At 30.0% G+C, this 13,728-nt stretch overlaps 3 protein-coding genes across 3 annotated transcripts; all 3 read right to left on the reverse strand.

Moving 5' to 3' along the window:
• Positions 1–1,526: 1,526 nt before the first annotated feature.
• LOC123913605 (putative B3 domain-containing protein Os03g0621600) lies at positions 1,527–3,384 on the reverse strand. Its single transcript, XM_045964402.1, has 6 exons — positions 3,129–3,384; positions 2,668–3,028; positions 2,504–2,572; positions 2,345–2,418; positions 1,996–2,264; positions 1,527–1,772 (listed from the first exon to the last, which is right to left on the reverse strand). Exons 1-5 carry the CDS (start codon positions 3,195–3,197, stop codon positions 2,016–2,018), a joined length of 822 nt encoding a protein of 273 aa, XP_045820358.1. The 5' UTR covers positions 3,198–3,384; the 3' UTR covers positions 1,527–1,772; positions 1,996–2,015.
• A 972-nt stretch (positions 3,385–4,356) lies between these two features.
• Positions 4,357–8,236, reverse strand: LOC123892652 (B3 domain-containing transcription factor VRN1-like). Its single transcript, XM_045942499.1, has 4 exons — positions 7,996–8,236; positions 4,999–5,391; positions 4,843–4,913; positions 4,357–4,760 (listed from the first exon to the last, which is right to left on the reverse strand). Exons 1-4 carry the CDS (start codon positions 8,234–8,236, stop codon positions 4,506–4,508), a joined length of 960 nt encoding a protein of 319 aa, XP_045798455.1. The 3' UTR covers positions 4,357–4,505.
• Positions 8,237–8,978: 742 nt separating this feature from the next.
• On the reverse strand, positions 8,979–10,048 carry LOC123892660 (B3 domain-containing protein At1g49475-like). Its single transcript, XM_045942505.1, has 3 exons — positions 9,801–10,048; positions 9,237–9,657; positions 8,979–9,145 (listed from the first exon to the last, which is right to left on the reverse strand). Exons 1-3 carry the CDS (start codon positions 9,885–9,887, stop codon positions 8,979–8,981), a joined length of 675 nt encoding a protein of 224 aa, XP_045798461.1. The 5' UTR covers positions 9,888–10,048.
• Positions 10,049–13,728: the final 3,680 nt, after the last annotated feature.

Genomic DNA, 13,728 nt, shown 5'->3' on the forward strand with positions numbered 1-13,728 from the left:
TCAGTAAAACACACAAAGTTTCTTCTCTACTTTTAACTGTAATTTTTTTTTATATTGGTGAAATGCATAAACTAGTTCTCAAACTTGAAAGCGTTCTTGCACAGTTCCTGCACAGGAACAAGCATTAACTGCTTTGCTCAATTAAAAACCAATATATAAATTCAAAATAAATACTTTTAACCATATGTTGGTCATTTATATGGGTTTAATGAGATCCATTTTAGAGTTGCATGAATATTTGAAAAATATAGTTGAGTTGTTTAAATAATTGGAGAGTGTAAAATAATATTAAAAATTATGTTTAAATGATCAATTCGTCTCTGTAAGTTCGCAAGTTTCTGGTTTTCATCTCTGTATCTTTTTTTTGTTTTAAAATAATCTCTGAATGTGTAAATCTTTTTTGTTTTAAACCCAAAATAAGAAAAACGAAATTAAACCAAAAAACAAATTTTTCTTCTTTTTTTTCTCTAAACTCGGAATATTGACTCATATTTCTCTGAACCCATAAATTGCAAATCATGTTTTAATGGATGCGATTTGAGAGATTCAAAAGAAAAAAATAAAAATAAAAACGAGTCATTTTATCTTAAAAGTTTGTGATTTTTTTGGTTGACATTTGAGGATATAATGGAACTCAAATTTTACAATATATATTAGGAAACTCAAGTATAATGATCTTTTGATTAAATCAAAATAAATGGTGTATTAGGAAACTCAATTTTTTGTTGGTTAAAGAGTTTTATGGAATTTTAGGTTGGGGAGAAGAAATAAGAAAAAAATATCGTTTTAGTACATTCAACACAAATTTCTGGATTTAGAGGAATATGAGTCCATTTTTTGATTTAGAGAAAAAAGAAAAAAAATATGTTTTTGGGTTTAATTTGCTAAATATTATATATAAAAAATAGAATATCGTGTGTAATGAAATTGGTGACAGATAAACATGCTACAAAACATCAGAAAAAAAAAAAACCATAAACATCAGAAAACACTTTTTTTTTTTTGTTTTCTTATTCTCATTTTCATTTTCACAAGTTAGCATCAATGTCCATTCACCATTGCCGTGGCAGTGTTGCTAAGGTCATCCAATTCCAAACTATTCAACTAGTTGGTGATTTGCAAGACCAAGAACTCGTAAGCACACTATTCATTTTAAGTGATCGAACATTTCAGTTTATTCTGTATATTTTCTTGTAGTCATTGTGTTTGTTGAAATGCCCCAACAAAGAATGTTGCATACTTTCTTTATAAGATATATGTGTCTGTTAGTTGGGTTACTCATCATCCACATTTTGCTTCAATTTCGTGGTGTTATTGACCTTGGTTTTCATTATTGAATCAAGTTTTTTTCGTTGTAAAAAAAGAAACCTACTTTTCCAATAAAAAATTATTGGTATGGTGGATTTTAGTTGTGTGCAGATTTGTTTTATTTGATTGCAATAAAAAATTTCAGAAATATATCAATATTCATTCCTCCCCTTCAAAGTTGAATTGAAACACACAAGTGCAAGCATAGAACTCTAAAATACATAATAATGCATAATCCATCCATGAATCAATATCAAAGGTTGGTGCAAAGACATAAGTACAAATATTCAAGTAGACATTAGTACTCATAATCTGAGTTTGAAAATTAAAAATAAAAAGCAACACAACACAACACAACAAAGAGCTAGAAATTATAAAAACACATAATTCTAATATTGGAGGAGCTTCTTCAAATTGTATCTTCAAATACAAGCTTTCTAATCATAATCCTTCAAAAGCCAACCCTGCAAGCACCAACATAAATAATTCATCAATATAAATAGTAATCAAAATATTTCATTTTAAAAACGAATTAAGTAGTTAGCAAATGTTTTTTTTTTGTTTACAATGTTGGCAATGAGGATCGAGTAGTTAGCAAATGTTATTCAAATATCAATAACAGCAACAAATTATTAATAATTGAAAGAAAAAATCAAATTATGAATAAAGAAAGAACGAAAGAAAAACCTTGCAACTTGTGGTTACCCTCATGCTCGGATAATAGCGACAGTAAAAGACGGTGGTTTGGATCGAGTCATCTGAAACTCGCAAGTATCACCGATTTGCAAGTTATATTGATCGGAAAATTGTTTCCAACCACGATTCAGAATGGAATAATCACCTTCAGGATCATATTTCACATCCACCTCCCAAGTTCTATCCTCACCAAGTCTTCTTATCCATGCAATCCCTTCATAAGCTTCCATGAATCTTCTTGAAAACTCACATGGTATCCTCTGTTTCAACAATTAATGATTTTGTTAGAGATATATTAATTAAAGTAAAAATTATTAAAAAATTTCAATAATAAACTTACTAATATATAGCCATGTGCAGAAGTAGTTGTGAGTGTATGTTCAAAACTAGGATTAGCCACACCTCTGCTAGTACCTATAAATAAAAAATATATATTCTCATTAAAAGAACTTAAACAATACAAAACCAAATTATTGAATTAATTAGATAAGTTAAGTACCTATTCCATTAGTGGTTTTTCTTGTTGAGCAATTTTTAACCCTTTTTTTCATGCTTCCTCTATTTCTTCCTGCAAAGTTATTTTGAGATGTACCACATAATAAGAAAACTAACATGATATATTTTTATGATTAGCATAAAAATCCATAATCATTTTTTTCTTACCACATATTCTTCTATGAGATGTACCAGCAATATCAGTTTGATCAACAAATTCATCACTTGAGGTACCAAATTCAGCTTCAACACTTTCATCACTCACAACTTCTTCATCTATGGGACAGTCAATTTCCAAACAATTGATTCCAAATATCTTAAGCTTAAAAGATGCTCCTCCAATGTATTTAAAAATAACTAAATAACCAAATTTTAGAAACTTTGAAATTTTGTCCCAATTTTTCTTGAACCAAATATCACCATCACGTTTGGCCCAAAATATTTCTTGTTGAGCACCATTGGGAAGTATAATGACTATGGGATTTGGTACTCCTTTCCAATATTTCTCCACAAATTTCTTAGGAATCCTCTGCAATATATAAAGAAGAATGAGAAAACAAGAACTGAACAAGACATACATAAAAGCATAAAAAACAAATAAGTTTAGGAGATAATAAAAAAAAACTTACGATTTCTCCATTTTGAAGTTCATGATTTTGGATGATCTTGAAGAACTTTGGAGTGTTATACAATGACATGATTGAGATCTTGAAGAAATGGAATGAGAGTTGAGTTGAATGATAACAGATGAGAAGTAATGAGAGAGTGAGAGATAGATAGATAAAGATAAAGATAAATTAGTACTTGATTGCATATGAACTCAGAAAATAAAAGCAGTAAATGGCTATAACACTTTTTCTGTTTGTGCTGCATTTCTTTGCAAATAACCTGCATGTGTATGGAGAAAGACAAAGAAAAGCTAGTTTTGTAACAATTTACTACTGCTCCAAATCTGCTTCTTACTTGCCATTCTATTTCTAGCTTATTTTCTCAACCAATTTTCAACTTTGTCATAACGTACTCATTAATATATGCACTTCCCAACACCAAACTAACTTAACATAATATATATATATATATAGTTTCTAATACATATATATAATGGTTGTTGAAAACCATTAGGGAGTGTAATCACTACCGGATTTGGGATTCCTTTCCAATATATAAATCTTGTGAGATATAACTAACTAACTAACTAACTAAGCATCTAACATATTTTTGCACAGATAATGTTGAAGGATTTTGGAGTGCTACAATACAATGACATGATTTAGATCCAAGAAATTAGCTTAGATGAAATGGATTGAGAGCTCAATGTGTGAGAGATGAGAAATTAGAAGTTTGGTTTCTAATGAGAGAGTGAGAGAGAGATAGTATTATATTCAAAGTTCAAACTTCAAAGTGTGACAAAGCAAGGACAGTTTTGTGGCAAATTAAAAGCTGCTTTTCCAAATCTCAAAAGTAAAGGCATTCCATTTCTAGCTTATATCATTAACTTGTCTGAATTTCTCCAGCTTATTCACTTTCACCGATTTGTAGTACTGACTCTGTCACAGTTTTCAAACATTGCATAGCATTAACCTTTTTTTGTCTTACATTATTTATCCTTCTTTCAATATATATAGCATTTTAATAACAACTTAACTTATTTAATTACCCCTTCAAGGAATTGCGATCCCTACATGATCAATATTTGTATGGACACAATTTGTTTACCATACCCGAAACTAACACACAAGTGCAACTCTAAAACTCATAACAGTGCTGAATCCATGCATCAATATTCATTTTTTTAACTACAGAATATTATATATAAAAGCAACAAGTGGCAAAAATACAAATAATTAAGTAGGGTACAATACATATCATAAGTACTCATAATCTGAGTTTGAAAAATAATAAAAAGCAACACAACAAATAGCTAGAAATCATTAAAAAAAAAACCAACTACAAACATCAAGAAAATCCCTACAGCTTCTTCAAATTGTATCTTCAAATACAGCTTGCTACTCTCCGACTCGGTTAATAGTGATAGTAAAAGAAAATGGACCGGATCGAGTCATCTCGAACTTGCAAACATCACCAGTTTGCAAGTTATATTCATCAGCAAATGGTTTCCAACCTCTATTCACAATAGTATAATCAAGTTCATGATCATACTTCACAGTCACCTTCCAAATCCTTTTCTCACCAAAGCTTCTTATCCTTGCAATCCCTTCAAAATCTCCCATGTATCTTCTTGAAAATTTACATGGAATCCTCTGTTTCAATTAATGGTTTTGTTAAAGACATATTAATTAAAGTAAAAATTAGTATTTAGTAGAAATTTTAATAGTAACTTACAAATAAATAGCCTTTTGCAGTAGTTTTTGTAAGTGTAAGTTCAAAACATGGATTCATCCCTCCTACATTACCTGCAAACTCAAAAAATATAAAAAAAGCTTACCATTTATAAAAAGTACCTTAAAAAAAATATATATAATTATTAGATGAACTCACTTGAGATTTTTCCCTTTCCTTTTCCTTTTCCTTTTCTTGTTCTTTTAGATTTTTTGCTTTTTGGCATTTCAATATCATCATCACTCACTTCAACAAATTCAGCTCCATTGTCATTAGTCTCAACTTGATCTATGAACTTAATGTTGGAATAATCAATTTCCAAAGAATTAAGTCCAAATATCTCTAGCTGGAAACATGATCCTCCCATGTATTTGAAAAAAACAACATATCCAAATTTGAGAAACTTTGCCATTTTCTCCCAATTTTTCTGAAACCAGACATCTCCGTCGCGCTTTATCCAAAATATTTCTTTTTGAACACCATTTGGTAATGTCATGACTACTGGATTTGTATACTTTTCCAGTATTTGTCCACAAATTGCCGTGGAACCCTCTGCAACAAATAACAATGAATTAACTAAAACTATAAATATAGTTGCTACTAAAAAAATAAAGAAGTTTGACATAAAAGAGCAGAAAAAAGAAGGTAAGAAACTTACAAGTTCTCCATTGTGCAGTTCATGATTTTGCATAAATTTGAAGAACTTTGGAGTGTTATAGAATGACATGATTGAGATCTGAGAAATTAGCTAGAAGAAATGTGTTGAATGAGAAGTTTGGTTTGTAATGAGTGATAGTGAAAAGCACTTTTCAAATTTGTCTTTATTGTGGATTAATTAAAAGCTGCTTCTCCATTTCTACCTTTGAGTCTGATTTTATCCAGCTAATTGAGTTTCACCAATTTGTATGACTGAGTGTGTCATATTTTTCAAACATTGCAAATCATTTATCTATTTTGGTCTTTCCTTTGCGGACAAACAAACAAACCTAGTTGCACACACTATCTATCTTTTGTGAATTTATCTCCATATCTTATTCTATTTTAATTATTTTATTTTCTTTTTACTCATTTATTAATTAAAAGAATTATTAAGTTTTTTTGTTTGCTAAAACTCAACTTTTAAATATGATCATCAAATTTGATGAGAGAATCATTCATGAAACAAAATCAAGCCATCACCATAGGTTACAAACTTATGATTATGTTGGAAGTTTTTCCCTTTACATGCCTTCTCTCTTCGCTATTAAAATCCAAATACATAGACACAAGTGATTAGCGCCAAAATCCAAATGCATCTCAAATCTCCCTCCTTCATTTTTGTTTTATAATAATTATTTAATTTAATTGTTTATATTATATTTGTTTTTAAAAAAATTACATTTTCTGATGTGTAATGCAATCCTAATTTGCCAGGTGGTATTGCCACATCATTGTTTTTCATGACAGCCGGTTAAAAAATGGAGTGGGGACTAAAAGTGCAAAAAAAAAAAAAATTAAAATAAGAGGGCAAAAATGTTTGATTTTAAAATAGGGGACTAAAAGTGCAAATAAGTCTATTATTATATATGAAAAGCAATATGAACAAGGAAAGTTCCAAGTAAAAAAGGGATACCAAAAGTACATCCCGACAACACCTACCGAACAACCCCTAGAAAACACATGGCTATATACAAGGAAACACTCCATAAGCTAAACACATGTAACCCACCACCGCAAGAAGATTCAAGAACCATTTGAGCGAGATGCAAGGATCAGCCATCCAAAAGGACATTCATAGAAGGCCTCCAATCAACCAGACTTAACTCAACACCTCGACAGACACTCAGCAAAAATTTGGAGAGTTAGGAATGACTTCATCTTTTCAATCAAAGTCAGTACTCGAAGAATGCTTAGAAAATATTAAAAGGACTTCTTGGAAGTGGTTGGTGGAGAAGAAAAAGGAAGGGACATATATATGAATGGAATATCAACCCAATATATTGTATTTGTGAAGAGTCATTCTCTCTTGCTTCTTGTTTTTGTGGTTTAAGTCTAATACCCCTCTTGTACGTAATCCCCAAATTTGGTTTTTGGTTAATGATCCGGATCCTTTTGTGTGCATGGGACTGTTTAGTTTGGCGGAGGGGCGCGGAAAAGGTTTACCTGGGTTGTTATCGGCGTGACATGCAATGTTGTGGCTTATTTAGAGGGTTAGGATTTTTTTTTTTAAATGACAAAATATATTATATAGGCTTAATTGCACTTTTGGTCATCCTATTTTGCAAGATCAGCGATTTTGATCTCCCACCCTATTTTGAAATTTGATTTTTTTGCACTTTTGGTCCCCCACCCTATTTTTTAACTAGTTGTCATGAAAAATAGTGATGCGGCAATCCAAATTATTATCTAGAGCATGTAGACTTGCCTATGTATTCAGGCCAAATACCTCAATTTCAAATTGATGATTTCTTTGGATTGGTGAGTATATATATGAATTCTCAAATAATTTAAAGCCAGATTTACAAGCTATGACACTCTAATTTATATCCCTTTCCATTGGAAGAGGTTTTGAATCTATTGGTCTTGCAAATTTAATCTAACCCTTCTGTCAAGGTTGTAATTTTTTATTAATCACCAAAAGATATATATAATCGACTGACCCCGATCACAAGGCGTAAAACTCTAAAAATTACGCTTGTTTGGTAAAAAATCCGCAAAAATACAAAGCCGGGTATGAGAACACCATCCAGTCTCCAGAAGCAAAAAACGAGGGCAATCTCTTCACAATAGCTACGTTTCATGTAGAAATATTTGCTACGATAGATATATTTCAAACATATGATACCTTATGAATTTTTGAATTGCGTACAAAGGATCATATTTAAAAAACCAAATAATTCATGCAATTTCTTAAAACCTTGTTCATAATAATTTCATTCCATATAGTTTAGAATGAGAAATAGAACGTGAAATATAATGAGACCGACACATAAGTCTAATTTTGCAGCATATTCTTGAAATTGTAAATTCAAATACAAGCTTTCAATAGTCACATTCCTTCACAATACCCTACACCAACATAAGTAATTCATGAATATAATTAGTCATCAAAATATTTCTTCATGTATGTATATATTCATGCAAAAATAATGGAAACTAAATAAATTAAATAATTACCTTCAAAATAGGGAGTGTTCATGTCCTTTTCCAGAGAGAAAATAACAACTTGGAATGAAACTGTTCCTTTGCATTTGTTTAGTATAAAAACACAAACATCACCAAATTTCAAATTATAGTGATCACGAAATTTACTCCAACCACCACTTAGTGTAAATTGATTATTATTTGAATTGAGCTTCAAATCAACATTCCATGTTCTATCTTTGTCAACAAAAAGGGTAACATCTCTTCCTTCCATCCTTTGTAGATGTGTCTTAGCAAATTCAATTGGTATGCCCTGTTTTGGATTATTGGTTTTCACATAAAATACTCAATAAGCTTATGGGCCAGTTTCAATTTGGCTTACTTTTGAGCTTATGAAAATAGCTTATGCAAATAAATAAATATTTATGATAATTCATAAATTTTCACTAACAAAAATTATCTATTTATAAGGTATTTTTTTCATAAACTACCTTGAAAATCTTATAATAATACATAAAAACTTAATCATTTACATGCTATTCCCCATAAGCTAAAAAATAAGACAAACCAATCAGGACCTATAAAATGTATGCAATTTCTAACTCTCAAATACATACACATATACATAGGAGGCGGTATTAGGGGATGGCTGCGGACCCTGCGGTGGGTCACAGCCCACCCTTACCCCCAAAAAATAATTTTTTATGGGTGTGGAGTATTAGTTTAAGCATATTATTAATGATTTTAAGTTATTCGTATACATATTAATATAAAAGATAGTTTAGAGTTTATTATGTGACATGACATATACATAAGGCATATCATCAATCAATGATTTTAGTTGTATGCATTATCTTTGTAATTTTTTTTATATATGCAACCTATCAAAATCTAATACATAATTTGACGGGATCATTTAAAAAAAATAAAATTAACCATCAGCGCATACCAATTAATCTCATCAAGGAATATATTATTAATGTTGTTATAACATTCATTGTCAATATTTTAGTAAATCAGTACTTATAAAGTGATAAAGAGTAGTTTGTTACCAAGAGATCTCTCTCAATGTATGTCTTTTGGAGAATACATGTGAAGAAGTTCTTATCAGAGTCAAAATTTGTCATCACTTTTTCATACAAATCATAGCCTCTCTTCTTAAGATTGTCACAGCTACTTCCTGCTAGAAATTTGAGAAACTCACCATAAATACAAGTCCTAAAAAAATTAACCAAAAAATAGAAAACATAGATAAAACAAAACCAAGTACCAACCATGCTTAGATTCTTTTGCATTGATTTTCATCTTCTTAAAAATTTTAGAAGATTGTGATGGAGATTTTGTCTTTTTAAACCGCGATGATGAAGGATCCTCAGTAATTTTCAAAGAACAATCGCTTTCTTCCACATCTTCATATTCTTCACTAGTTTCTCTTAAAGGGTATTTTATTTCTAATCCGCATTTTCCAAATCCAATCACATTAAAGAGAGAATTTCCTTGATATTGGAACACCAAAAGTTGTGAATCACCCAAAGACAAATAATTTGCAAATTCTTTCCAACCATCACAAAACCAAACATCGTAATCACTAGTTTTCTCCCAAGAAACTTTCTTTTCGGTCGAATTTGGAAGCCTTAGAGTAACTGGGTTTGTTATTCCTTTCCAATGCCTCCTCACAAAACTTATAGGCACTCTCTGTCACACACACATGCTAAACAATATCAATACAACAATTTTATTTTTGGATCAAAATATTTTTATTATGATTAAAAATTATATTTAGTATGTAAGTCATAATAACTAGAGAAATGAAGAAAATAAAGAACAAAAATTGTTACCAATTTTCCTTGTTGAAGGGTAGTTTGAAGAATAATCTTGAAAAAGTGGACACTATTGCTCCCATGATCAAGTTCTTGAGAAGACATAGTTCTAACTTCTGCGAACTAAAACTATGTAGAGTTGTTTTCAGTGAAAAATAAATAAGGGGTGTGTTGACATCAAATTACACAAGCAATTAATGGTCAATTATATAGGTGATATAGTAACGGTCCTATATAAGATATACGAGGAGGTATGTTATTTATTCAAACATCAAATTTGAGACACAAAATTGACATCAACTCTCTTTCCAACACGCAAAATGAGGTATGCAAAAAATATTTAAAAAATCAAAAAATGTATATTTATTGTATTTTTGTCAAATAAATGTGTTTAAATAACATTTTTCAAGATATATGGAGTATATTTTTTTGTTGTTATTATTATATTATTATTATCATGGAGATATTGCATGATATTTGACCTCTAAGTATCCTTATATATCTTTGTTAAAAAAAAAAGTATGATTGCGAAATTATATTGTATAAGGATCAAAATTCAAATCCAAAATTCTACATTCATTCTTTCTTAAAGGGTGAAATTATGATTAGTGCTACGATATTTGACAAAAAAAAAAAAAAAGTATAATTCAATCACACTTGAGTTTGGCTAATCTTAAATTACAAAGTTCAAATCTTCATAAGATGGTTATAATTAAGATATTGAGCTCAAATGTTTAATAAATTTTTTTTAGAATGAACTGTTCGAAAGAATTAGATAATTCGAATTTGATTTTTAGTGAAAACAATTTATATCCAATCTTTACTTACGCTATAATCAATGTTTTAAAAACCGGACCGGACCGGCCGGTCCGACCGGTTCACCCGTGAACCGGTGCCCTCAGCGGTCCGGACGACTAGTCAGAACCGCTAGTCAGTAGAACCGGGAAAACCGGTGAACCGGTAAACCGGGAAAACCGGCCGGTTTTCTCTTTGTTTTAAAAAAAAAACTGAATTATTTTTTAAAAAAACATTGAATCACGTGAAACTTAAAAAGCATTGATTTTTAATTTTCCAGTTCTCTAACATCAGTTAAAAAAACAAACTGTTTTTTATTTTTATTATACAGATATTTGCATTTGTAATCCTAAATCTTGTAATAGTAAAGATGAAGATGAGGTTCAATTGTCTACTAGTAATTGATATTTGATTGCATATTCGACCGTCAATGAAGCTATTTTTGCACAGCTTTGTTTTGCTGTGCAGATTATGTTGTTGTGCTTGATATTGAGGCGGCGATGATGAATTAAATAAGAAGAAATTTTGTGACATAATTGATAATATTGGAAAGGCAAGGATGAGATTGAGAAGAAACAAAATAAAATAATACAAGGAATATCTAAGGAAGGAAGAAGAAAATTGTGAAAAGAAATAGAAAGAAGGAAGTAAGCAAGAATAAAAAGTTTGGCATATATTCACTAAGGAGAAAAGTTGTGCGGCTGTGTTGTTTGAAATTAGGGTTAGAATAAGCTTATAATTTGTTTATGAGTATTATATATATTGAAAAGTTTGGGCTCTAAGAGTATTCAATATATTGGGCTCAATGTATTGGGCTGTGATACAATTTTGACTCATATACTTTTTTTTCAAAAATACTCTTATATACTTAAAAAAAATATTTATTTATTTATTAATTATCCGGTTCAATCGGTTCAATAACGGTCCAACCGGTTGAATCGGTTGAACCATGAACTGAAAGTCTCACCGATTCAATCTCCGGTCCGGTTCTTAAAACATTGGCTATAATTACCAAACCTCATTCTCTAAAATCAGAGAATTAATACTGAAAATAAATTGTAAGGTGGTTATTTATTATTGCCACTTAAATTAATATATTATTTCCGTTTCTTTTGTTTTTTGGGATTGATATTATTAATTTCCCTTTCTACTTAAAATCTCTCTTAATTATTTCCATTTCTACTTAAAAGAGATTGAGTTTCATAATAATCCGAAATTCCGAACACCTTCACACTTAAAAGCTGGATACGAAGAATCATCAATCAATAGATACTCATACAGTACGATTCTTATTCTTTTGGTAATACCAAGTAGGATTCTCTTTGAACGAAATAATTTTTGAGGAACACACAAAGTTGGTAAGTTGGGTCTAATTATTGCATTGGACTTGTAAGTTGGATTGGAATCAATTGTACTGTTATCGTTTGGATTATCGTACGTGTCTATATGATCATGCGGTGATACAAGTTTTGAGTGAAAACAAACTTAGAAACTATGTAATGAGTAGTGACTAGTAAATATTTTAGACACTTTTTTTTTTTTGTCAAGAGATTTTAGACCATTTATGTAAGTGGATGGTGATTAGAGTTGATAAATGGGGTCGGACTACCGGGCCGACCTATTAACCCTGCATTTTAATGGGGCTAGGGCTTTAAAAAGCATGAAGAAAATGATCGGGTTTTTTTGGGTCGGTCCATCAGACCTATATATTTTTCATGATTCGACCTGGGCTGGCCCCATGGGCTTTTAGGTATTTGACTTTTACTTATGGAAAAAAATATTTTTGGAAGGACATAATTCACTTTGTGTGTTCCTCAAAGATCGTGGTTTGTAAAAGTGAACAATTTTGATAGTATGAAAAGCAGTAGATTTGGTAAAGGATGGAGACCATTTATTCAAGAATGCAATTTAATTGGGGAAATTTGTTCCTTTAATTTAATTGATGAGATCAATTTGGTATTTAATGTTTCAGTTGTAAGAAAAAACCATTGAGTTGTTAGATGTGTTGTTCTTTCATGGTACTAACTAACTAAATGTTTAGTTGAAACATTTCTTTGTTTTGCTTTTCTAAGTCCTAGATGTTTAGATCTACATTTTTATGCACTGTATTAAAAATATTGCTATTAAATTTGGTATGCTAGTTTGAACGAATAGCAGTGCTCTTATTTTGACGGGTCCCCATTTTGTTATGAAAGAGGAACCAATTTGTTCAGGGACTAATTTAGTTCCTTTCATTCTTCAACGTTCAACCTTTATTTATATATATTAAAAAAAAAACAAATAAAGTAAGAAAGCATCAAAGTAATCCATGTGAAAAGAACAACCAACATCTATGTGACTGAAATGCCAAGACCTCCATCAAGTTCACAAAATTAAAGAAAACGATAATCCAAGGTAAAAAAAAAAACGATAAACTATTATAATATTCTATAATAAATATATATAATATGCCCTTTGCTTTATCAAAGAAAATAAGGTACCATGGTTTACTTAATCATCTGATGTGTCCTTTTTTTTTCATTGTCGACACAGAACCCTTCCTGGTGGTAAGTAATTAATTATTTCTTTCTTAATTTGTTTATATGTTGCTATATCTCTAGTGTATATAAAATGAAGGACAACAAAAATATTAGTCTACGGTGAACCATATTTCAATCATAATTTGCATAATATTAGGCAATTAAGAATCCTACAGAACACTCTTAATCTATATAAAAATGTGACTTAATTTCATGTTAATATTATGATGATAGTATTTGACAAGATTCTTAAATAGACTAATGGGATGAAGCATGTAAAAAGAACAAGCCAATATCATGAAGTTGCTGAAAAGAGTAATATAATAATAATAATAATAATAATAATAATAATAATAATAATAATAATAATAATAATAATAATAATAATAATAATAATAATAATAATTCTATTGAAATTTATTAGAATTTGAGAGACTTATACTCAACCACAAAAAGACTACTAAAAAGATAATGAGAGACACATTGAAAAGATTAAGTAAAAAGTTACAAACTTACAATACACTTTACCGTAATACATTACATGTGCATTTATTCATAAAGATTGAGCAAATCTCAACCGTGTAATTCCACCAAATATTACATCACAACCGAACATTTTTCCTCTCCATGGT

Source organism: Trifolium pratense, linkage group LG1, assembly GCF_020283565.1.
Source record: "Trifolium pratense cultivar HEN17-A07 linkage group LG1, ARS_RC_1.1, whole genome shotgun sequence".
Taxonomy (NCBI): domain Eukaryota; kingdom Viridiplantae; phylum Streptophyta; class Magnoliopsida; order Fabales; family Fabaceae; genus Trifolium; species Trifolium pratense.